Below are 26,457 nucleotides of genomic sequence, written 5' to 3'. Positions count from 1 at the left end.
GAATGAGTCACAAAGCAGATCAGATTTAGAATGGGAAGACACAGTTAGTTCATTCTTCACTGGGAGTGGCTGCAAGATCATATTGCCAAGGATATGGATACAGGGACGGTTGAAAATTTGGGGTTATTTATGCAATCAATTTATCAAAGTAGTCAATTTTATTTTTACTATGACATGGTTTACACAGATATCCACTGAATGTTGTTACTTGTAAATTTATTCTGTTACATTGTTTGTCATACAGACACATCATATTCACACATACATTAAAAGATATATCTATGTGTGTCTGTGCTGTGTACAAATTTCACACACATACATACACACACATACGTTAGTATCTAAAGTTTTACTTTTTTATGTAAGTGGTAGACTATTGTTATTACTGCATTCTAAGAACTTATAATTTTGTATTAGACTCAGTTACACTATATTTCCTTGAACAAATGTTTTCCCTAAGGAATTTTAAATCATTTTCAATGCATGTATGATTTAAATTTTTTAAATTTTTCTGAAAAATTAGAATGTAGTTTTAAATGTATTCAGAAAAAAATATTAACACGTATCTTTTATAAGTGTGTAGTCATATGCAGAAGTGAATAGTTTCTTCTTCCCTCTTTTAACTTGAAAAAACTTGCCTTGGGACGCTTGGGTGGCTCAGCAGTTAAAGTGCCTGCCTTCAGCTCAGGGCATGATCCTGGAGACCCAGGATGGAGTCCCACGTTAGGCTCCCTCCATGGAGCCTGTTTCTCCCTCTGCTTGTGTCTCTGCCTCTCTCTCTCTGTTCTCTAATGAATAAATAAAATCTTTAATAAAAAAAGAAAAGAAGAAAAGAAAAGAAAAGAAAAGAAAAAAAAGAAAAAACTTGCCTTTGCTTGCTCTCTACTTGTATGATGTGAGCTTGCTGCTGTTTAAATGTCATAATGTTGGACATTAAGAAAACACAAGAAAGATCATTGGAATCATGATGTTAGAATTCCCCAGCCCCAGCTTTACACTCTTTGAGTCTGTGGTCAGATACTGTGTGCTACAACTGCCAAAGGGTAGGATTCCCAGATGAGACTTTTAAGAAAAATATCTCTGAAATGGGTGCAAAAGAATATCTATAAACTCACTCCCTGCCTCATCACTTGTTATGTAGGTGGAGGGTGCCAACCTGGAAACAAGTGATCAAATATTAACAAGGATGTAACCAACATAAACATTTATGAAAAGTTTTGTAGATGAGCCAGGGCCTCCCATCCCCTATTCTCTGGGGCTAATACCTATTAGGGCATTATTAGACCAATAAATTCTCCTAAGACTCAGCAAAGACTGCACCCCAATCAATAAGAGGCCCTAATTGCTAACTACTCCCACACAAGCTCTTCTCTTTATTTCTTTTTTTTAAAGATTTATTAATTAATTAATTAATTAATTAATTTATGATATACATAGAGAGAGAGAGGGGCAGAGACATAGGAGGAGGGAGAAGCAGGCTCCATGCCGGGAGCCCGACATGGGACTCGATCCTGGGACTCCAGGATCACACCCTGGGTCAAAGGCAGGCGCTAAACCTCTGAGCCACCCCTCTTCTCTCTATTTCCTTTAAGGATATCATAAGACTTCAGTGCCTTTCACCTTGATTACTGCAAGTCTTGAAATGAGCGTGCCTGTCTCTGTTCTCACAGTAAGTTGTGTTTTTGGTCATATCACCCTCCTGCCTAATGTTCTTCAGTGGCTACCAGTGCTTACATAATAAAATCTAAGTCATATTACCGCCCACCGCCTCCCAAGTACCAAGGTACATTCCTGCTTCTGTACTTTGTTTATACTGTCCCCTGGTTCTGGATTGCCCCTCCCTACTCACCATCCTTGGCATTGCTTTGGAGATGAGACCCAAATGTCACCTTTTGTATGAAGCTCTCATGAACTTCTCCCCCTCCCACTCTCTACCCTCAGTAAAATCTGCCAACTCCCTTGATTAGACAGTGCCTGACTCTGCACAGGTACCTACAGGACTCCACTGCACTTGCTACAAGGAGATCTCTCTCCAACCTGGCAGTAGCTCAAGAGCAGGAGCCAAACTTCTATTGTAACCTGAGTATATGGTTACTCTATAACTGCCTGCCATATGAGAATTTACTGTGGTAAATGGATGGATGAGTTCTTAGGACTAGAGCTGTACCTAGATGCCTAACCAGTCTGAAAATTTTGAGTAAACTCCTTAGTATTTCCTCTTTAAGCAAAGAATTTCAATTATAATCAATCAATATAGTCAACATAAGACTTTCCTCAAATAAACAACTCCCAAAAAGGATGCCACTTACTACAAGCATATTAGTATCAACACACAATTAATAAAACAACTGACTTCTGTCAGTAACCAAACTTATAAAGTATTTAAGTATAATCTCAGAGGCTTGAAAAATGATTCTTATTTTCTGTAGGCATTATTAAAAATCCATAAATTCCAGGTATTCAAAAAGGGAGAAATAAACACATTACAACCAAATCATTGTCCATATTGTAAAGAATCTCATTCTTGAAAATTGTAGTTTTTCAGAATGTAAGAGCATGAGACCTCCCCATAGTTTTAAGCCTGAAACTGCAAAAGTCCTTGTTAGCCCGGGTGTCCCTAAGAGGGGAGCTTTAGACAAAGGTGACCCCAGGACACAGAAGGGAAAGATTAGGGAGGATGAAACAAGGCCAAAGGGATAGCAGCTTTAGGGATGTATAATTGAATTCCCCACTGCTGCAGGCAACTGGTGCTGGATCCTGCCAGGACCTTCTGAGGAGCCTTATTGAAGTGTATGTCATAACTGCCTGCCTGGGGGAGGTAAAGGGGAAACGTTTATCCATTGGCTTTAGCCCCTATTGGTCAAGGGTGGCCCCTCAGGCAATACTCCCGATTAACTACTCCCCACCCCCAACACACTCACACTCCTGGTTGCTGATGCCTGAGTGTTGAGCCAGTTCCCATGGTTAGGTATCCCACTCAGTGAAGCTCCAAGACTAGTAGAAACAGGAACTGTCGTGTTGAGGTGATTACACCATCAGATTATACCTGCACAAAACTGTTTGGAGCTTGCACAGGATTGGTCATTACAGTAGCATCTGGAATAAAATGGAACTGGGATAGTGGTACACAAGCTGTGCCTGACACACTCAGGAGCCATGTCCCCCACCCCACCCCTCTAATGTATTCAGTACATATGCTTAAATAATACATTATGATACTTATGCTTATTATTTAACAAACTTTTGAATATAGTGTTCTATCCAGATTTCCAGAAACCTATTAATAAGATTTGTTTCACTCCCAAGTATATTCCTCTCATTCATTAACTGAATGGTGTCTAACCCACACAAGAAATGTAATGGAATATTCATTCGTTTATTCATTCAGTTAATGCTTTTTCAGCATCAAATATGTGCCTATCAATGTGCCACCTGCTGGAAATACAGCACAGGCAAGGCTTAATTCTCATCCTCACCATCCAGGAGAGGAAGTTCATAAGAAGCTCTGCCATTTTGCTGGAGCCTAAGTGCTGTAATAGAAGATGAATGGAGGGGCGCCTGGGTGCCTTAGTGGCTGGGCCTCCGACTTTTGATTTCGGCTGGTCCTGATATCTAGGTCATGGGATCCAGCCCCCATCAGGCTTCCCACTCGGCAGGGGAGGCGGGGGTGTCTGCTCAAGATTCTGTGTGTGACTTTCTCCTCCCAGCTCACTCATGCTCTCTCTCTGTCTCCCTCTCTCATAAATAAATAAATAAATAAATAAATAAATAAATAAATAAATAAACAAACAAATCTTTTTTAAAAGAAAAAGATGATGATGGATGGAATCCCAGTAACCAAGTACAGAGGAGGCACTGATCAACAATGTGTGATGAGACAAATAGAGCTCAGGATGCAATTCCAAAAGGAAATGATGCAGGAGCTTAAGCTTGGAGAATAAATTTGTTAGCCAGATTGATGAGACAAAAAAATAAATTCCAGACAGGAGACACATGTGAGTAAAGGCACAAAAGCAGGAGAGACCAATTGACCCATTCTGGAAACTACAGTGGGTCTGTACAACTGAAGCAGAAGGCAAAGGTGCTACCATCAGGAGACCTACATGAAAGGGCACATTAGAGGACACTGTGTATCAGACCGTGAGGTGATTAGGGGGCAAAAAAGGAGTGCTGTGATCAGATTTGCAATCCTATGGAGAAGGGCAATGAAACAGAAGAATATGTTAGGAAACGATGGCCAATAGTTTAAGTTCACCCACTCAGCCAACATTCATGGTGTAGTATGTGCCAGGCATTGTTGTGGGAAGGAGGAGATGGCAATGGTGGTGATGGTGTTGGTGGTTGTGATAGAAGTGATGGTGGTGCTGGTGGTGGTGATGTTGTGGTGGAGGTGGTGGAGGCACTCAGGATGGCAGTGCTGTAGTTCAGTCCAACTCTCAAGGTCTGAGAACCAAGTGAGCTCAGGGTGTAATATCCAATCTCAGGGGAGGAGAAGACTGATGTCTCACGTCAAACAGGCAGAAAAGGGGAGAATTCTCCCTTCCTTTGACTTTTGGCCTATTCTCATGGGTGGCCATGGCCTCGTGGATGACCTTTGGCCTATTCTCATCCGTCCATTGAGGATGGATGATGCCCACTCACATTGGGGAGGGCAATATGCTATCAAGTCCCATGATTCAAATGTTAACCTCATACAGAAAGATGAGCTTATCCTCACAGCACACCTAGACATAGTGCTTCTCCAAATATCTGGGTACCCTGTGATCTAGTCAAGTTGACATATAAAATTAATCATCACAGATATTATTTTTTTTGTAGGGAACTCACATGAGACAACAACAGATACACAACTACCAACCATTTGGTAGAAGTATCTACAAAATACAGAGAAATAATACTAGGGAACAACTGAATGTGTTGAAAAGAGCTGGGAAAGGCCTTCACAGAGATTTTGAACAATGATCACTGAGTTTGCTAATTGGAGGAGAGACCTAATGCTCTAAGCATGTGACAAAGTATTTACAAATCTTGAAGATGAATTGCCTTTGCATTTGTTACATTTGTTCATGTAACAGCAAGAACATTCCTTGAACAAAAACATTTTTATTTGCATTTAATCAGTTGATATAATTTGCGTCTTTTGTCAGTTATGTTTGGATCAGCAGAGTTCAGCACCTGTTACTGTATTTTCAGCTTCCAACAAGAGGATGATAGCTGAAAGTGGCCCAGAGGACACATTACCTCACATTTCCTGGGATCTGGGGGTGGGGCACTGCAACACTGGTTAATTCTGTACATCTATGACACTACTGAGACAAGGTCCTTTCTCTTTATTTCTTTGTTGGCCTCTGTGTTGGTTAGTTTCCCTCATAGTTCCAAAGTGGTTTCAGATTGCTGGTTACAGCTCCTGTCTTCACAAAGCAATATCCAGTGGCAGAAAGAGGGGTAGTCTCTGTGTCTCCAGCCTTTCCTGGAACAGAATTGGGTGACAGGCCACAATACTGAGATCTGGCTTGCTGAGGAGGGATCACTTGAACAAAATCAGGGCTTTGCCAGTGAGGAAGAAGGGTAGGGAGATGGCCTTGTATAGGCAATAGGTGTCTGCTAGAACCCCCAGGGGGTTACGCCACATGGTAAGAGGCCAGTACTTATTTGGGTCTAACTCCTGCTGCTCAAGGTCAGACACGGTATAGCCTAGTCATCTTCGAAGAAGATCTTCGTGCTCTTTGTGTGTTAATTACCCAGCAAACTTAAGTCTGTTCTCCTCTTCTCCCCACCGCTGCGTGCAGGTGGGATCTGTTAATAAGGTTCCAGTTATTTATTTTACTAGAGCAATGTGTTTAGCTTAAAAGGATAGTATATGCCTGCTTTCAGAAATCCAGTGGCCTCTAGGGCCTCTTGGCTGGGCCAGGCTGGAGAATGACTCTGTCTGACAGAACGAGCTGGGTGGTCTGTACTGTTTGCTCATGTCCCTGTCTTATTACAAACTCCCCGAAGGGCAGTAACTTGAAGGAACACCTTACTGAACAGGTGGGAAGCATGACGCTTAAGGAACTGTGAGATGGAAATTTAATTCTCACCTGTATGGTTTCCTGAACCATGTGGGGCCGAATAATGAAATCTTGCAAGAAGCTGCAGAGAACGTGGACTCCAAGGGAGTCATATGGGTGTTTCAGACTGTAGTTATATCCACCTGCCTCCTGCCTGCAGCCATTGCCCACCGCCCCCCCCCCACCGCCCCAACAATCCAGTGTGGAGAGAATTATGCTCCATGCAAGTTCATTTGTCCTTTACCTTTCCTCTAGCATTTCGTGTCTTATTCAACTTCACCTTCTGTACATTACTCCTATCTTTACATTTCATGCTTCTTAAGAAAATCTTTGTGGCACTATGACTGAGCGATGTTTCTGTAATTGGTCTTGGCAATTGCCCTTCTTCTGTATGTAGCTGCTAGTTCCTTGCTTACTCTTGCCTGCAAACCCTTTAGTAGAATGTGATTGCTGGATCTGTTAGGATAGGGTTTCCTACCAGGAGGTTCCCCCGTCTCACCCACGGTAAACCAGATTCACCCAGCTGGCTTTTCACGTTATATATTTGCTCTCACCCCCACTTGTAAGTCTATGCTTCAGTAAACCACTGTCACTCTTGGGGGAAAATCTCTTCTTCAGATATATTGCTTTATCATGTTCTGCTACTTTTGGGAGCTAAAAAGGAAGGATTCTTGTTTTACTTGATGGTCTATTATCCTGTTGATTAAATCATTACGGCTTCCAGTGGGATCCACATGGTCACTGGATTCCTATTTCAAAAAATATGCCTATCTTCACATCTCCTGTGGCATCATCTCTTCATTTTGTGATGTCTTTGGTCTTGTCCTCCAGTCTTAAAATAAATAGAACAAAAAAATTCACGTGATGTTTTATCTGTCAAAACTCTGAAAGGATTCATTTTCTATTAGGACTCTATTGGAGTTTGGTTGCCTCGTGGTAGTAAAATACCAAGGTTTCTGCTGGAAGGTAATCCATTGAAATTATACTTTCTGAGTTTTTTTTTATTAAAGTAAAAAAAATAGGTAAAACTAAACGGAGTGAATCCTGAACTATAATTCATAATTACAGAGTGATGAATATAAGCCTTGTTCCTAAATTCCCCAAGTGAGCAATAAAAACTGTACTTAGGAAATGAAGTTTAGGTTCTATGCTAATAGTTACTACAGAGAATAGTCACTTCACTTAAGAACAGGAGTGACCGGAATAGAGACAGAAGTAGTTTGATCTGTGTTGATATGGTAATGTATTGGAGGATAGTGAGGAGAGACTGAGTGGAAAAGGTTGGCGTGGAAAAATAAGGTTAGCTGCCATTGATAGCATGGCTTTGATGTGCAAGGTTTTGGGCTTGACTTTTTTTTTTTTAATCATTTAGGATGTTTTGGCAACCAGTAACAGTGAACCCTGTTAACTGAATCATGGTCAGATGGGAAGTTATTTTCTCACATAACAAGAAGTACAGACAGAGGGTAGATTCCCAGGCTGGCTGATACAGATTTTCAAAAATATCATCAGAGTCAGGTTCTTTCTACTCCTGCCTCCTCCTCCTCCTGCCTCCCTTATTGTTGACACTGGTGACCTCGAGGTCAGGACACAGCCCTGGCAGCTCTCGGCTTCACATCCAGAGACAACATCCCATGAGGTATAACAAACGCAAACAACAATGGGGCCATTTCATTTGTTTTCCCTTTCTTGGGAATACGTCTTTCCCCAAAGTCTTCTGGAATACTTCCTGGCTGTATCGGGCTGGACCCCTATTCCTAAACCGGGCGTTGGTAAAGGAAATGTGATTACCATACTGGCTTAAAGAAGTCAAGTTAGCCCGTTTCCTGAGCTGGGTTAGTTCTTTTTCCTGTAAAGTACCTGGCCATGTGCAGAAGGGTGAAACATTAATAAAATTAGGATTTATAAGAAAAAAAGAAGAGAAGTAGAGATGGATGTTGGCTAGCAACCAACAATCTGCTACATGACTGTCCATATCTGTCTTTACTTGTGTATCTTTTTATTCATAATGTCTAAGCCTCATGGAAAAGCTGCTAGATAGATATTAAAACTGATGTTTTACAGATTGGGCTCATTCCCATACCATGTACGGTATCTCAGTGTGTTTTGTTTTTTGTTTTTTGTTTTTTCTCAGTGTTTTTAAACAGTAGAATCAGCCTTGTTGCTTATAAATATGTATTTTATCTTCCATCAGTTATCTCATATATTATTTTTCCATTATTTCATAATCCAGGGGGTAATACAATTTCTCTTTATCTCTGATCCCCATTGTGATACTTTGTTTTCCTTTATGGAACAAAATTATAAAATTATAACTTTATAATCATAAAAATTATATTAATGAACAATAGGAGATACAGAAAATGCAACAAATACATGAGCCATAATAGTCTGAGATCTCTTTTCTTTTAAATAAATAAAACTTTACAAATATGACTAAATTCTCAGCTTTCATCCTTCTTTATCCTAAAAATAAACAATCCCTTAAAGATACTGTGAGTTGAACCCTTGAACGTTTTGGCACTTTTTATACATATATAATACATGTACACGTACATATACATAAACTATATAGTATGGTTTTGAATGGATTTTAGATATTTTGCCGGTGGCATTATCTCTATCCTTTTATAGATAGTCTTATAAACTTAACATCATATTGCTTAATATTGTTTTGGTTAAAATTTGCAAACTGATCATAGTATTCCTTTGTATGAATAAGCCACTCTTGATTATTTACTCCATTGCTGTCCAGCAGTTTGGTGATTCCCATATTCTTACCAGTACATTTACTGTTGCAGGGAATTTCTTTACAGACGTGCCCTTATGCGCATGTTCAGGAGTTTTTCTAAAGAAGATATCTATACTACTAAAGTAGAAATTGATTGGCTGATGTGTAGACTTCACTTAATTTCAAATTGATTCTTTAGGAGTTTATGATTTCCCACAGTCTCACCAACACTGGGGAGATCAGACTGCCAGTCTAATAAGTTTACAAAGGAAACTCATTGTTTAAAATCTGTGTTTCTGTTTGCTAATGGTTATATGTTTTTTGGCCGGTTGGGTTACTTTTTCCACAAATTACCTCTTCTTATTTTTTGTCCATTTTTTTTTCTTCTGCATTATTTTGCCTTTTTTTTTCTTTTTGATTTGGTGAAGTCCTAAAAATATCTTGGATATTCATCTTTATGCTTTGAAGATGTTTTCTCTGTGGCTTGCTTGTATTTTTGTTTTGTTTATTATATACTTGGTAATACAGTCTTAAAAATTTTAATCTGCTGAAATTTATCAATCTTCTCCTGTATGTTTTTTTGGACTTGTTTAAGAAATCCTCCCCTAACATATAAAGTTATTTATGCTATATTTTTTTCTTAAAGTTTTGAGGCTTTTCTTGTCATATTTAGGTTTTAATCCATATGGAATTTATTTTTGTTATTCATGTGAAGTAGGTGTCTTATTTCTTCTCACATGCATTGGCAGTTAAGATGATAGTTACGGAATGGTCCATTGTTTCTCTTCCTTTGTTAGGTCACCTCTAGTGTATTACCTGTACACTATCTTATATGTACCTGAGTTTGTTACTAGGTTCTATCCAGCTACACTGCTATTTTCTATCTCTGCACTAATACATATTTTAATCACTGTGGTTTTATGAGCTTTAGATTCTAATAGGTGAGGACACACTGACCTTCCTTTTCAAAATTACCTGGGTTATTCAAATTCATTTTCCTCCAAGAATTTTAGGACCACTTTGCTAAAAGTTCTGTAAAAACACTGTTGTATCTATAGTTTGTTTCCCCATTATTCCTAAGTTTTAGCATTTGAGTAGTTTTCTTAAATAATCTTGCCAGAAGTTTGTCCATTTTTTTAGTCTTTTCAAGAAATTTGTATTTGGTTTTGTTAAATCTAATTTTTATTATAATTACTTTTGAACCAAGAATTATTCAGAAGTGTTTTTTAATTCTAGTTTTTAATCATGCTTTGGTTAGAGGACATGTTCTGTATGATGTAGAATTTTTTTTTTTGAGACTTGTTTTGTGGCTCTGTCCATTGTCAATTTTTATAAATGTTCCATGTGTGATTGAAAAGAGTATGATTTTCCCTGTTGTCTGTAGGGTTCTATAAATGGCCACTTAGTCAATTAATGAAAAATGTAAGTTAAAATCTATCAAAAGTGTGAATTTCTAGTCCTTCCCAGTAAATCCATTTTGTTAGTTTGCTTTTAGCCTAGGTGCATAAAGACTCAAAATTGTTAGTTTCCTCATGAATTGTTCCTTTCATTATTTCTTTATTCTTTAAAGTCAATTTTGCTGTTGGTTATATGTCTAGATGAGGCTTTATTGTTATTGTTAGTATTTTTCAGATATATGTCCCCATTCTTTTACTTTGAATTTTTCTGTCATTATGTTTAAGACGAGTCTCCTATTAACAACATATAACTAGATTTTCAAAATACAATCTGCAAGTCTCTGTATTTTATTTAGGAAGCCCAGTTTCTTTACATTTATTAAATGATGCAACATCATTTTAATTACCATTAAGAAACAGAAAAATAGGGGCGCCTCGGTGGTTCAGTGAGTTAAGAGTCTCCTTTGGTGCAGGTCATGATTCCGGGTCCTGCTTACATTGGGCTCCCTGCTCAGGGGGCAGTTTGCTTCTCCCTCTCCCTCTGCCACCAACCCCCCTCCCTGCTACTTATGCTCTCTCTCTCTCTCAAATAAATAAGTAAAAATCTTTAAAAAATTATATGGCAACTAAATAGTGACACAATGCTTATTTGGACCTTATTAAAAGAGGTCATTTATAATTAATTATCAATATTTTAAAATAATATGTTGATCTTATGCATAAATATAAGTGAGATAAATTAATAAAGTATTTCTAAAAATTATCACATTCAGAGTATAACTCTTCTCAATTAGTTTTTGATGTAGGGTCACCAATCTTTGTGTTTTCCATGCCCTGTCCCCCCCCGTGCTTTGAAAAGCAGCATTTCTCAAAAGAACTAAAAGCCACTAGAATTGGCTCCTACCCTGGCTTTGCAATTACACAGAATAAACCTCTTTTTGAGTCTAGCTTTGGGAATGTTGTAAAACCTGTTTGATTCATCACTCCCCACAACTGTTTGGTTCTTAAGAGTTAAAATACTACTCTACTATTTTTTTCAGGTTTTTCTTCTGAGGTATTGCCATCCATTATGCAAGTTTTGATGCTGGCACTTTGATATTCACATATGCATATTATTGATATCCATGTTATAATTGTGCATGGCCAACAATAATTTTTAAAACACATCAGTTTAAATGTGCATTCTGATTTCAGAAATGTTAAAATGTGAACACATGTGCACCTTAGAATTGATGAAACATTTTATAATTTATACATAAAGATATGAAAGTTATTTTACACTTTATTCTTTCTGTTTGACATTTCTTTTTTCTGGAAAATGTTCCCCTCCTTTCCTGCCTTCTATTGGATCACGTTTTCTTTAGTTTCCATTACTAGACTGAAAGTTACACATTTAATTTTTATTCTTTTTTGTAAACTTTAAGTTTTTAACATCCATATTTGATTTAATAAAGCTAATATCTCTATTCACTTCTTTTTTAAAAAAAATTGAAGGGTAGTTTACATACAATGGTATATTAGTTTCAGGAGTACAACATAATGGTTTGAAAATTCTCTATATTTAGCTATGCCCATCATGACAAGTGTAGTCACCACCTGTCATCATACAATATTATTACAATATTATTGATCATATCGCTTACGCTGTGTTTTTATCCCCATGACAATGTATTTTATAACTGGACGTTTGTATCCCTTAATCTCCTTTACTCATTTCATCCACCCCCCCAATTTCTTCCCCTCTGGCAACCACCAGTTTTCCCTCTGTATTTATGATTCTATTTCTATTTTTATTTGTCTGTTTTGTTTTGTAGATTCCACATATAAGTGAAATCATATGGTCTTTCTTATTCTCTGACTTAGTTCACCTAGCATGAGATCCCCTAGGTCTGTCCATGTTACAAATAGTAAGATCTTATTCCTTAAAAAAAATTTTTAATTTAAATTCAATTAAACATCATATAGTAAGTACATCATAGTTTCAGGGTTCAATAATTTATCAGTTGTGTGTAACACCCAGTGCTCATCACATCATGTGCCCTCCTTAATGTTCATTACCCAATTATCCCATTCCCCCACCCACCTCCCCTCTAGCAACCCTCCATTTGTTTCCTATAATTAAAAGTTTTTCAAGGTTCCTCTCCCTCTCTGATGACTTCCCACCCAGTTTTCCCTCCCTTCCCCTATGATCCTCTGAGCTGTTTCTTATATTCCACATATGAGTGAAACCATGATAATTATCTTTCTCTGATTGATACCACATCTGTTTAATCCATTCATCTGTCGAAGGACATTGTGACTCCTTCCACAGTTTGGCTATTGTGGACATTGCTGCTATGAACACTGGGGTACAGGTGCTCCTTCAGATCACTACATCAGTATCTTTGCAGTAAATAGTAGTGTAATTGCTGAGTCGTAGGGCAGGTCTATTTTTAACTCTTTGAGGAACCTCCACACTGTTTTCCAGAGTGGCTGCACCACTTGCATTCCCACCAACAGTGTAAGAGGGTTCCCGTTTCTCCACATCCTCTCCAACATTTGTTGTTTCCTGTCTTGTTAATTTTAACCATTCTGGCTGGTGTGAGGTGGTATCTTATTCTTTTTTATAGCTGAATAATATGCCATTGTAAATATATATCACATTTTCTTTATCCATTCATCTATTGATGGGCACATGTTTTTTTCATAACTTGCTATTGTAAACGTGGCATATATCTTTTTGATATAAACATGAGGGTGCATATATCTTTTTGAATTAGTATTTTAGTATTCTCTGGATAAATTACTGGATTGTATGGTTTTTCTATTGTCAATTTTTGGGGAATTTCCATTCTCTTTTCTACAGTAGCTGCACCAGCTTGCATTCCCATCAACAGTGCACAAGGGTTCCTATTTCTTCACATCCCCACCAACACTTGTTTGTTGTCTTTTTGATACTAGTCATTCTGACAGGTGTAAGGTAGTGCCTCATTGTGGTTTTGATTTGCATTTCCTTGATGATTAGTGATTTTGAGCATCTTTTTATGCATCTGTTGGCCATCTGCATGCATGCATATCCCAAAGATATTTTCTTTGGGAAAATATCTGCTCAAGTTCTCTGTCCATTTAAACTGGACTATCCATTTTTTTTAGTGTTGAGTTCCAAGTTCTTTATATATTTTGGATGTTAATCCCTTATTGGACATATCATTTGCAAATATCTTTTCCCACTCAGTAGATTGCCTTTTCATTTTGTTGATGGTTTCCTTCACTGTGCAGAAATTCTTTGATATAGTCCTAATAGTTTATTTTTGCTTTTGTTTTCCTTGCCTGAGGGGACCCATCTAGAAAAATATTGCTAAGGCTGAAAAAAGATTACTGCCTAGGTTATCTTTTAGGAGTTTTATGGTTTCAGGTTTCACATTTAGGTATTTAATTCATTTTGAATGTATTTATGTGTATGGTTTAAGAAAGTAGTTCAGTTTCATTCTTTTGTCTGTAGCTGTCCAGTTTTCTCAGCACCGTTTGTGGAAGAGATTATCTTTTCTCCATTGTGTATTCTTGCCTCCTTTGCCATAGATTAATTGATCATTTAAGTATGGGTTTATTTCTGGGATCTCTGTTGTGTTCTATTGATTAACACATCTGTTTTTGTGTCACTACTGTACTGTTTTGATTATTGTAGTTTTGTAGTATATCTTGAAATCTGGGACTGTGATGCCTCTATCTTTGTTCTTTCTCGAGATTGCTTTGGGTATTCAGCGTCTTTTATGGTTTGATATAAATTTTAGGGTATTTGTTTTAGTTCTGTGAAAAATACTATTGGAATTTTGATAAAAATTGCATTGAATCTGTAGATTGCTTTATATGTAGTATGGATATTTTAACAATATCAATTCTTCCAACCCATAACCTTGATATATCTTTCCATTTGCTTGTGTCATCTTTAATTTTTTTTCAACAGTCCTTTATAGTTTTCAGAACACAGGTCTTTCCCCGTCCTTGGTTAAATCTATTCCTAGGTAATTTATTCTTTTTGGTGTTATTGTAAATGGAATTGTTTTCTTAATTTCTCTTTCAGCTACTTCATTATTGGTGTAGAAACATGACAGATTTTTGTGGGGGCTTTTTTGTGGGGTTTTTTTTGTATTTTTTTACATGACAGATTTTTGTATACTGATTTTGTATCCTGCAACTTTATTGAATTTATTTTATTAGTTCTAATAGTTTTTTAGTGGGCTTTTCAGAATTTTCTGTGTATCGTATTATGTCATCTGGAAATAGTGAAAATTTTACTTCTTCCTTACCCATGTAGATGCTTTTTATTTCTTTTTCTTGTCTGATTGCTGTTGCCATGACTTCCAGTATTATGTTGAATAAAAGTAGTAAGAGTGAACATCCTTGTCTTATTCCTGATCTTAGAGGGGAAGCTCTTATCTTTTCACCATTGAGTATGATGTTCACTGTGGGTTTGTCACATGTGGCCTTCATCATGTACAGGTATGTTTTCTCTAATCTATTTTGTTGAGAGTTTTATCATGAATGAATGTTAAATGTTGTCAAATGGTTTTTCTGCATCTATTGAGCTGATCATTTGGTTTTACCCATTCTGTTAATATAATGTCTAGTCACCTCTTTAATAATTCACTACATTTTTTGCTTTGACTCTATTCCCTCTTCATCTCATATGTTGTTTTCTAGTATGGTTCCAGCTTATTATTTTTTATTCATGAGAGACAGAGAGAGATTGAGAAAGAGAAGCAGAGACACAGGCAGAGAGAGAAGCAGGCTCCATGCAAGGAACCCGATGCAGGACTCGATCCTGGGACTCCAGGATCACACCCCGGGCTGAAGGCAGGTGCTCAACTGCTGAGCCACCCAGGTGTCCCTGTCATGATTTTTTATTTTTATTTTTATTTATTTATGATAGTCACAGAGAGAGAGAGAGGCAGAGATACAGGCAGAGGGAGAAGCAGGCTCCATGCACCGGGAGCCCGATGTGGGACTCGATCCTGGGTCTCCAGGATCAGGCCCTGGGACAAAGGCAGGCACCAAACCGCTGCGCCACCCAGGGATCCCCCTTGTCATGATTTTTTATGATCAATACTTACTCAGATTTATCCCCACCTCTAATAATGTCCTTTCTTAGCTTTCCTCCTAATATCTGCTTCTTTAAAACACAATGCTTCTTTTTTCTGTGTTCAATTCCTTCTTGGGATATATCTTTTTGTGTTTCAAGGTTAGTAAATTGGATCCAAGAACGGGTAAATTTCTGGGGCTTATTCTCTTGAAAATACAGCATTCAGGGCAGCCCAGGTGGCTCAGCGGTTTAGTACCACCTTCAGCCCAGGGCCTGATCCTGGAGACCCGGGATCGAGTCCCACATCGAGCTCCATGCATGGAGCATGCTTCGCCATCTGCCTGTGTCTCTGCCTCTCTCTCTCTCTCTCTGTGTCTCTCATGAATAAATAAATAAAATCTTTTAAAAAATGAAATAAAATAAACCTTAAAAAAAAAAAAAAGGAAAATACAGCATTCAGCCTAGTCATCATGATGCCCAAAGTGTCAGCTGGAACAATTATTTCTTTGTACTTTTGGAATCCTGTCTGCAAGTACTACACACAATGGTATGGTATCATTTTTCCTAAATAATTTCAATATAGTCTGAATTTAGTTAGTAATTATTCTTTTGTGAAACATTCAGAATCTAGTGCATTATAATTTTGGAACTGATACAGGTAGAGATTAAATTTTTGCCACTTCCTGTTCATTCCAGTCCAAATTTTTAGCCCTCTAAAATTTCTGATGTTTCCATATTGTATTACATAACATTAGTTCACCATCAGTAGGGACTACTTCATTATTCTCTATATGTTTATACCACCCCTTTGCAGTTCTGTGGGAAAGGAGTACTGCCAGACAAAATACCAAAGTTATCTCTTTGGCATGCTCATAAAACTTACAAAAAGTAGGGCAAAGAATGCTTCATTTTATTGATCGATTAGAACAAACAGAAATTAAGAATCAAAACTCTAGTTTTGTCATAACATTAATAAATTTGTATCAGAAAACACTGAATATTAGTGATGATAATTATGTAATATTATTTTCTTATTCATGCTTTGTATTTGTGCTAAATGATATATTTATATTATTGATTCATTTTCTTGAAAGAAAAATTTAAATTACTATGACAAAACAAAAATTTAAAAATATAGTTTTTCACTTGTCAACTTGAAGTTTTTAAAATTCTGTGCTTCCTTTTCTAGTTTCTTTTTCTATTATAAAAACATGTGCAGTAGAACATATACACATGTGCACACACACATTATTCACTAGATCTCCAAAGAAGACCATTTTCCTACAAAGATAAAATAGGTGTGCACTGCTCATTTACACTATGACTCATGTCATCATTCTACCTTTAGAGAAACTTGTCCAATCTCTGAGAAAACGTTAGCCTCTTTGATTTTTTGGTTTGACCATTGGAGAAACTTGTCCAATCTCTGAGAAAACGTTAGCCTCAAAGAGGTTTGACCACAGAACCACTGATACGAACTGCATATGGACACATCTATGAATTATAAGATGGAGCATACAGTGATTTCCATAAAGCTTCTTAACCCCTGAGTTAAGTGTGGGGTTCCTATTTAAGTTATAACTTTCCGAGTATCACATGTCCTGACATTCTTATTTGGTGAAATAATATTGTAACCGATGCAGGTGTAAAATATTTTACTGCTAACATTTACATTTTTCTTCCAATTTGGTGACTGATGCTGTACACAAGATAAAATAATTGGTTAAAAATTAGAAAATTATTAAAACATTTTACAAATTAATTGTAAGATGACTATAACTGATTGGCAGCAACTGAAAGCAAAACAATTGTTCTGAGACAAATATTCTAGAAAGTAGAGTCAAGGATCTGTAATTTGCCAAAATGTTTCCCATATGTCAGTGAAATAATATATATATAAAGTTTTCCTTATTTGATAAATTCATTTTCTGTTAAATATTTGGTTATTATAGTGAAAATTCTATAAATATTTAACTTTGAGTTCACTCAGTTTTCCTAAAAGTGAATGAGATTATTCTGTGGCCTCATTTTTAGTCCATTAAATGAAGTTTAATGTTTATATCAAGTCTACCACTAAAAGTTTCAATTAATACTGACATGTTCATTTCTGAGAGCATGTTTATTCTAAAGAGTTCCAATTTTTCATTCACCAAATTATCTGTTTAATTTTGGTAGATACTACTCTCATATTTAGAAGCCTATTTCATCTAATAATATGTTAAAAGAATATAGACTAACACATGTATTGATTTTGGTGGTCTTCTCTAAACTTCTTCATTATCTTATATACTGTTTTATTGACATATAGTTATTTGTGTGTGATAACTTGCAGCTCTAATTCCCTTCACTTCTATTTACCTCCTCCTGGGTTTATTTACATGCAGCATTGCTGCTAATTAGCCTCAGGGAAGAAGGAGGTAGATTTCTGTACATCTCTGGGTTGCAGTCCCATGAAAAGCCAGTCCCCATACCTGGGAAGAACTTCCATCTTTCACTCATTACCTTCAGTAAGCAGAGCCTGTCCCTCCAGTGACCAACTGCTGCATTCACAGCTTCTAGTGAGGAATTGAGCAATTTGCCAAATTAATTTTCTCCCCTTCGAGGTAGTTCTCAGTGGGTAATGCCTATGTATATGCACTCTTAACTGAATGTCTTGTAAGTATGCTATCCAGGATAGAAAAGTTGGAGATATTAAAGGAACATCTTGCCTATCCCTTTTGACTGATTTTTATAGATTATTGAACACTGTATTCTTGTGGTTACATTGTAGAAATGTCTTTTAAGAGCTTTGTCCAATTTTGAATTCATGAAAGCAAGATATATTGATTTGTTGACACTGAGGATTTTTATCTGGTCACCTGATGATAATGAAGAAGACAGGTTCTGACAATGTTCTTTTATAGTTTTGTGGAGCCGGGGTTGGGGAGGCTTACATGCTGCCGTGTTCTCACTGACAACTTTTGAGTTCCTTTCTGTCTAGACAGAGTAACCATAGTTGTAACATCTAGGCATTCCTATTTAATTATTTTTCCCCCCAGCAAAAACTATGCTGAATTTTTCCAGAAGTCAGAATTGACTAGGTGAGATTCAGTGTCTACATGAGCTTCCTGGAAAAGTTAACACACTTTCCTTCTTGAAATCTCTTTAGGGCAGACAGAGGAATTTTTACTCAGACTTCTTTCCATATACGACATCAATAAATATGGAAATTAAGGTTTCACATCTCACTTCTGATGAAACAATATGCTGTCTAAATTCAGTTAATTGCAAGGTATTTAGTGTTGAAAAACAAAGGTATGCTAATCTTATTAAAATATGCCTAGTTAAATTTAGCTATAAATTCCATTCAGGGACTCCTGCTTTATACATTGTTCCCAGTCAGAATGTCTGGAAAGAAAACCACCCACTGTGCAGGATACAGAGTTAGTAATTTGGAAAGGTGAAAAGTTTAATTATGAGTCTATCTTCTGGGGAAATATTGAAACAAGGCTGAATTCTTAATTTTTTTGTTTGTTTAGATTAAACCATCTGAAGGGCTCCTTCATATTGTTTACATTCATATTACTCTGACAGTAAGAAAAGCTTTTAACATTTTTTCTGTTTCATTTGAATTGAAGTTGTTTTTAATATATACAAATGAGGGAAAGAGTCTTAACTGAGGTAGAGTTCAACGATGTTTAGACAGATTCGATCAATTTTTAATTTTCCAGACAATTAAAGGGTATAACAGTAAAGACCTGACGAGGGATTTAGAGACTAGGCTTTCAATCCTGACATTTTTGCTCATCTTGTTATGTAACATTATAGGCATTGTGGGGCCTTTCGATACTTCTGTTTCTTTATATATATACATGTGTGTATATGTATACAACATATATATATATATATAAAACCTGGGGTAAAACAATGATGTATTTAAAATTTTTTAAATGCATCAACTTTTATTTTTATTTATTTTTATAGAATAAAATATGTTTTTATAGAGTATTTGTAAATTTACATAATATTTATAAAATTTGGATTTGGGGTATATATATTTACACACACACATACACACACACTCTACTATCCATAATCCAACCACTGAATTGTACTCTATTTAGTTTTGGTTAGATTCCTAGCCACTTAGCCATTCATCTATGCACACCTACATGCATGCATGCATCTAACCATCCATTAACAAACAAGAGATCATGCAGTAGCTATTTTTTTATGAACTTCCATATTCAAATGCATCATAGTGACTATCTTTTTCACATTATTAGATAGTCTATTAAAGCATGATACTAATTTTATTTTTTAAAAACCACCCATTTAGTTACTGAACTAAAATTATATTGTTGGGCATTTGGTTTGTTCCATATTTGTTAATCATTGTAAACAATACTGCGGGGAAAATCTCTATGCAATGTATCTTTAGGCACATCTATGATTATTTACTTAGTCTTATTTAAATTGATTGTGATAATGTCTTTTTACATTGTGATAATGTATCTTAAAGAAGTGTGCATATATCTCATCATTGGTAAGTGTTTATGGCATCTTAATATAGATATTTTTAATAAAATTTTGATTTTGACCATTTTTATTTTTAAATTGATATTTTAAATCTGCTTAAAAATATAAATTACTCAATTATTTACATTGCTTGTGGAAAAATCTGATTCTGGTGATTATGAGTTAGTGGCAAAGTGAAAGAAGTCAGGATATAGTCCTCTATAATGGCCACATATAAAAATGGCTTAAGTCTCTGAATTTAAAAAAAAATGTATTATAGAAGAAAGATTTTGGAATCACACATATATTGAGTATTATGCTTACCTCACAAAGTGTGTGATCTTGGTCAAATTATTCATTTTCTTTAAATTTCAGTGTCCTCATGAGAAAAATAGGCATATAGTACCTGACTGGAGAGGCTGTTTGCAGGTCTGAGTGAGATACCAGCTGTAGAAAGGATAAAGATGACAGTGGAGGAAACTTGGCCTATGCTTTGCTGTGTGTATGATATATGAGAACTATTTAGTCTTATCCACTTTCCTGACCCAAGTACCAGCCAAGTCCTGCTGATTCCACTTCCAAAATCTCTCAGATCCACATACCCTCTTCATAGCCCCATCCCACTGCCCTGGCCATTCCTCACATGAACCTAGGATATCATCACAGCCTCAGGTTTTGACCAACTGAAAGGCATTGCTGCCTCCCCCTGCCTAATCTGAACTTTGTGTATTGGGCACTTTCTTGTCATTCTGCTCTAAGCTTAAAAATTATCCTCTCAGAAAAGTTTTCCATGGCTTCCCAACTAAAGTTATACCCTATAATTTTTCTCTATTTTAATCTTTATTGATTGTCCATTTCTTCATATGTAAAATGGAGGATAATATATTATGTGCCTTATGGGGTTGTTGGGAACATCGAATAAGTCAAAACTTACAAATTACCTGGTACAGAGACAATGCTACCTAAAATTAGGTATTATTACTGTCTCCATTAAATCACATGCATAAACACCATCCCCACGACCAACACTTCTCTCACCACCCCATACCATCACTACAGCACTGCCATCCTGAATCTCCAGCTTGCAAATGGCAGACTGGGGGACTTCTCGGCCTCTACAATCACATGAACCAATTCCTCATAAGAAATCATATATATCCCATTGGCTCAGTTTCTCTAGAGAACTCTAATACAATGTCTCATCTATCTCTATAGCCTTTACATTTAACATAGGGTCTGGCACTTGGTTGGTGTGGCTATTTTAAAATATAGCTCCCCACTCTTGACGGGATGAGCACTGGGTGTTATACTGTATGTTGGCAAACCGAACTCCAATAAAAAAAATATACAATAAATAAATAAATAAATAAGATACGGCCCCCTAAATTCCTTCCATTAGGGGAAAGCACGTGCTCCTGGCCTTGAATCTGAGCTGACTTTTACAGCTTCAACCAACGGAGCACAGTAGAGTGATGCTGTGTAAATCTGCTGCTAAATCACTTAAAACAAAACAAAACAAACAAAATGCAGTTTTTACCTAATTCTCTTGAGATGCTCACTCTGTGGAATGCCCCACCATATGAGGAGTTCAATTATTCTGTTGCTGCCATATTGGAACGTACACATGGAAGGTCAGCCAGCTTAGTCATTTAACCCTGCCAAGTCTGCAGGTGACTGCAGTCCTACAGATAACCAATTGCAACTATAAGAGAGGTCCCAAGCAAGATCCGAAATTCCTGATCCTTCTAAATTCCTGATCCTTAATCTTGTGAACACACACAAAATGGTTGTTTTAATCCACAGAGATTTGGGGTCACTGTTACACATTAATAGTAACCAGAACAACTTGTACTAAATATTTATTGAATTTATCAATGAGAGGTGAAAGAGATCTCCCTACCATTGAAAAAAAATGTTTTAAGTGTAAGATCAGGATAACTTCATCCTGCAGCAATTTTTGTGGTCACAGATATATTTCCTATCACTCAGGGCATTAAGAGTAAACTATTACAAAGCTCAATTCATGTATCAAAGTCTAGACATTGTGCTTGTTGCCTTTTAGCTTTTAGCTCATCTAACTCTCATAACCAATGGGGAACTCATATTTATCATTACATACTTTGAGCATGAAGAAAAATGAAGCTCAGAAAAATGTCTCCATGGGTAGCAAATAACTGAGCTGGAATTCCTCCTGGGGCAGCCTGTTCCAAATCACGTCTTTACCACTGCACACAACCTTCCTCACTAACTTGTACTTTACCCATAACCAGTAAAAAGAAAGGTTCAAACAGTTTGGTATATCACTATGGAATACCATGTGAGTGGCCCAATATCATGAGCAATAGGCTGCATCAGCCAAGGGCCAACCTGGACATTGTACCAAGGACAGACAAGACTGGTGCCACCAGAGTTCAATTTCTAATGCCAATTCTGTGGCCTTGCAATGACAAACTTCATCCTTTCCTCCCTCACATCCCTTTCAAAACCACAGATTCTCAATCAGACGATCGCTCTGGAGCACTGGAATAGAGAATTCAACCAAAGGTAAGGACGATACATCAATCATCTATATATTGGCTATCACATGTTTTGACAGCATATACATGGAATAGAATCTCTGTTGGGGAGGAAAGATAGCTAAGTCATGATTCTTGTTCTTTGGTAATTTTGATCCACTTAAGGAAAAAAGAGAAACTATATAAAATAACAGCACAAAATACTACATAAATGCTAAGTCATGGGTTGTTTCAAGGTAATTTTTTTCTAAGTATAAAATTCAGACCATTATGAAAAGGGAAAATAAAGATTACCTAGCTAATCCAGTTCAAATACTACTATAGTTAGTATTTTTATGGACTCCTTCTAGTTTAATTGGGGCTTATACCATATAGTTCTCTATTCTGCTTTATTTTACTTAATAGTATATCCTCTTTTTAAAAATATTTTATTTATTTATTCATGAGAGACAGAGAGAGAGAGAGAGGCAGAGACACAGACAGAGGGAGAAGCAGGCTCCCTGCAAGGATCCCCGTGCAGGACTTGATCCCAGACCCCGGGATTATGACCTGAGCCAAAAGCAGACGCTCAAACACTGAGCCACTCAGGTGTCCCTTAATAGTATATTTTGAACACATTCTAAAGTAGAATTTTTCAAACCAAACCCTACTGGATTGTGTTGTGAGAAAGCATACCAGGAGTTCATATTAATGGGGTATGATTTCAATAAATTCCATCTACTAATACATCTTTTTTTCTTATTTTTGTCTTTATAAATTATACTATGAATTATACTTATTATAAACTATAAGGTTAGTACTATAAAAGTACAATTGCTTCTGAAAGAGCATGTGAGGCTCAAATCAGACAAAAAAAAAAATTGCGATCACCTCTCAAATAAAAATTACATCTGATTACCTGAACCTGGTTAAAGATAAACAAAATAGAAAGAAATGCCATTGCCATCACCATCACCTCCATGCCCTTAGTGCCTCCATAGTTATTATTGTATTAGTAATGTACATTTTATTATTATTTCAGACCATCATTTTAAATGGACCATTGTTACCAGAAGTTAACTCTTATGCAACAACATTTTTTTTAATTTTTTTAAAGATTTTATTTATTTATTCATGAGAGACAGAGAGAGAGAGAAGATAGGCTGAAGATAGGCGCTCAATCGCTGAGCCACCCAAGGATCCCCCAGCAGCATTTTTTAATACAAAGATTCTCTCACTTACATGAGCCCTTCAGAGATGGGATTGGGTACAGTTTTTCCTATAGCATGTTTTAGCTATTTTTAACAGTTATATGGTGTAAGACTTGAAAGAAGTATAAAATTCCAGAATCGTGTCATTGTTTTTAATGAAGTTTCCAAAAGGGAAGAAAGAGGCTTAACAAAAAGGAACTAAGCAGGGGTGCCTGGGTGGCTCAGTTGGTGAAGCACCTGCCTTCAGCTCAGGTCATGATCCCAGGACCCTGGGATAGAGTCCCACTCGGGCTCCCTGCTCGGTGGGGAGTCTGCCCTTACCTCTGCTTTTGCTCCCTCTCTCTCATATAAATAAAATCTTTTTTTAAATAGGAACTAAGCAGTTATACTACCCAGTTTATACATATTATAAATAAAGCAAGTAGTAAACTATTTTGACATTACTTTCACACCAACTGTACAGAAAATTATATTGTGTGAATTTCAAAAGGAAAAAAAATGTAGATATCAAGGTTTTCTTGGATCTAGATCACACTTAATTGTCTGAACAAAATACTCCGGAAGACTAGGCATGTTGGCTAAATGATACTGCTTGAAAGTTAATTTCAACCAGTAATCTGCAGCTGACTGTGGTTTATCTGCTCAATAGCCATTCTCACTTCCTTGACTTCCCTGCTACTAGAGCCCACCTGATTTGGTCACTCTCCCAGCCTCCCTTGCAGGTAAGAGTGGTGTGACGGGTTCCAATAGTGTGACCTAAAGGGAAGATCTTCAAGGAAATGTTTTCTTTTCTAGTAAGACAGAAGCACAGGGGCAGGTTCACCACTCTGCTTTCCTCTGCTGCAGTCCTATGAAATGTGATGATCTAGCAATGAGGGCCCCCACGTAACCAAAGAAGAAGGCAAGAGCCTAGAAGTCTGTCTGCAGGCTAACACTGAGTCACAATGGTGGAACTCCTGCTTCCAGACTTATTGACATATGATGTTAATTAAGAGTGTTCCTTAACTAAGCCAGTTTTATTTAGTGGTCTATTGCCCTGAAAGTTCCCAAAGTAAAACACAATGCATCCTATGGCATGAAGAGTTTTGGTATCTGGCCAATATTCCAGTGTGAATGAGGGGAAAAAATAGTAATTATTGATTTTTAAAATATATTTTAGAAGAATTCTAAAATGAAATAATGACAGCGCAATTGCCATTTTTCAAAGTGGCAGCTACATGTAAAGTGAGAATCTGCTTCCTGGTCTGTAACATATACTTGGCTCAGTTATCTCCACACATTCACAAGTGGGCCTTCTGACAGCAGACACAGCAAAGAGTACTTCCTTCTGACAAAATCCTTTCCCTAGTGGTAGAGAAAGCAGAAGAGGATGATCATTAATAGAACTTAACGTTAATACGGAAGAATGTAAAAATAATCTCTCCCATTTTACTTCTAATATAAATTGAAGCAGGTCTGGTTGACCTCCACCCTCTTTTCCATCCATGTGTAGATGATTAAAAACATACTTTTCTGAAAGATTTTAAAACATCCAGAAACCCCAATATTATCCTGTCAAGCTTTATATTCTGCAATGATACAGTGCTCGGTTGTTTCCCTTAAAAAAAAAAAAAAAAAAAAAAAAAAAAAGCTTTGGAAGAAATAATTGTTGTTTTACATAATGCCTGAGAATTTTCATTAGTTACTAAAGGGTTCTCTGTTTACTCTTGAATGGATTGTTTTATTGGTGTTGGTACATGGGCCCACTCTGGTATCAAGATTTTTATATTGGATTTTTAAACTATAATCCACTGAAACATAATTTCCCCAAAGCTTCTTAAAGTCAAGACATATACTATATTGATCGTCTCATATGTAATTTGGCATCCAATGTTTTATGAAACATTCCCTCCTATAAGTTAGATTCCTGCCTCAAGAGCCTCGGTGTCCATCGAAAGGTGAATGGATAAAGAAGATGTGGTTTATGTATCCAGTGGAATATTCCTCAGCCATTAGAAATGACAAATACCCACCATTTGCTTCAACGTGGATGGAACTGGAGGGTATTATGCAGAGTGAAATACGTCAATCAGAGAAGGACAAACAGTGTATGTTCTCATTCATTTGGGGAATATAAATAATAGTGAAAGGGAATAGAAGGGAAGGGAGAGGAAATGTGTGGGAAATGTAAGAAAGGGAGACAGAACGTAAAGACTCCTAACTCTGGGAAATGAACTAGGGGTGGTGGAAGGGGAGGAGGGCGGGGGGTGGGGGTGAATGGGTGATGGGCACTGAGGGGGGCACTTGACGGGATGAGCACTGGGTGTTATTCTGTATGTTGGCAAATTGAACACCAATAAAAAATAAATTTATTATAAAAAAAAATTCCTGCCCTCAACTGTATATATTATTATTATGCTTGTAGGCTATTCAGTAACAAGACATCTGTTCAGAAATCCCTCTAGAAAGTTTCCTACATTATTGATGTCACTAATAAAACTATTTCCCCTCCCTTAAAAAACAGCTGCTTAACATACAAGAGAAAAAAAGATGGTTACTTAGCCAGCAATGTTGATAAATGATTCTGGTATCTTCTGGCTGTCATTGCTTTTGATACACTAGTTAGCGTCATAAGTCTCTTCTGCTCTCAAATATTGTCAAGTAGCTGTTTAATAGTAAATTTAAATGCTATTCATATATCCTCTCAATTAAAAGTAAATTTTAATGATTTTTATGTAAGTGGTCTTAATCTTACAAGCCAGTAAAAATCGCCCAAATAGCTTGTACCATGATTTTTTAAAGCTCTGAACTTTTGTCTGCTTATTTTCTCCTGCAAGCTTAATATATTTACCAAAAATTTCCACATTCCACATCATCAAAGCTTTCATCTTGTCTCAAAAAAAAAAAAGTTTAAATGCCGATTAAAAGCCAAAATCAACTATTTTCAGCCTCATTTTTCAAATGTCAGTTTGTTTTTACCTAATTCTAGTAAATTTATATAATGTAATTCTAAACTTCAGTATTTGACATCTTCCTGC

The 26,457-nt window shown here is 36.6% G+C and overlaps 1 protein-coding gene and 1 long non-coding RNA gene across 9 annotated transcripts in view; one reads left to right on the top strand and one right to left on the bottom strand.

Annotated features, from left to right (window-relative positions):
• The first annotated feature begins 33 nt into the window (after nt 1–33).
• On the top strand, nt 34–25,597 carry LOC144313622 (uncharacterized). 6 transcript variants are annotated; one of them, XM_077896661.1, is made up of 6 exons: nt 54–148; nt 1,593–1,669; nt 2,741–2,818; nt 22,226–22,278; nt 24,090–24,162; nt 25,343–25,597. In XM_077896661.1, exons 1-6 carry the CDS (start codon nt 94–96, stop codon nt 25,379–25,381), a joined length of 375 nt encoding a protein of 124 aa, XP_077752787.1. In that variant the 5' UTR covers nt 54–93; the 3' UTR covers nt 25,382–25,597. The 6 variants fall into 6 exon arrangements, 2 of the variants coding, with proteins under 2 accessions (XP_077752787.1, XP_077752786.1); XM_077896660.1 differs by lacking the exon at nt 24,090–24,162 and having other exon boundaries at nt 25,343–25,571; XR_013379221.1 differs by lacking the exons at nt 2,741–2,818; nt 24,090–24,162 and having other exon boundaries at nt 34–108; nt 25,343–25,537.
• LOC144313626 (uncharacterized) overlaps nt 24,351–26,457 on the bottom strand; it is a 45,291-nt gene continuing 43,184 nt past the window's right edge. For all 3 annotated transcript variants that reach the window (XR_013379255.1, XR_013379253.1, XR_013379254.1), the window contains one exon: nt 24,351–24,784. This is a non-coding gene — a long non-coding RNA (uncharacterized LOC144313626). The remainder of the gene's footprint in view (nt 24,785–26,457) is intronic.

Source organism: Canis aureus, chromosome 5 (genome assembly GCF_053574225.1).
Source record: "Canis aureus isolate CA01 chromosome 5, VMU_Caureus_v.1.0, whole genome shotgun sequence".
NCBI classification, from domain to species: Eukaryota; Metazoa; Chordata; class Mammalia; order Carnivora; family Canidae; genus Canis; species Canis aureus.
This window is presented reverse-complemented; position numbering and strand designations above follow the sequence as displayed.

Coding starts and splice junctions, on each gene's coding strand:
- LOC144313622 (XM_077896660.1), top strand. CDS start 94: ATGGATACAGGGACGGTTGAAAATTTGGGGTTATTTATGCAATCAATT. Junction 1,670..2,740: donor TGCCTGTCTCTGTTCTCACA/GTAAGTTGTGTT, acceptor CCACTGCTGCAG/GCAACTGGTGCTGGATCCTG. Junction 22,279..25,342: donor AATAGAGAATTCAACCAAAG/GTAAGGACGATA, acceptor CCTATAAGTTAG/ATTCCTGCCTCAAGAGCCTC.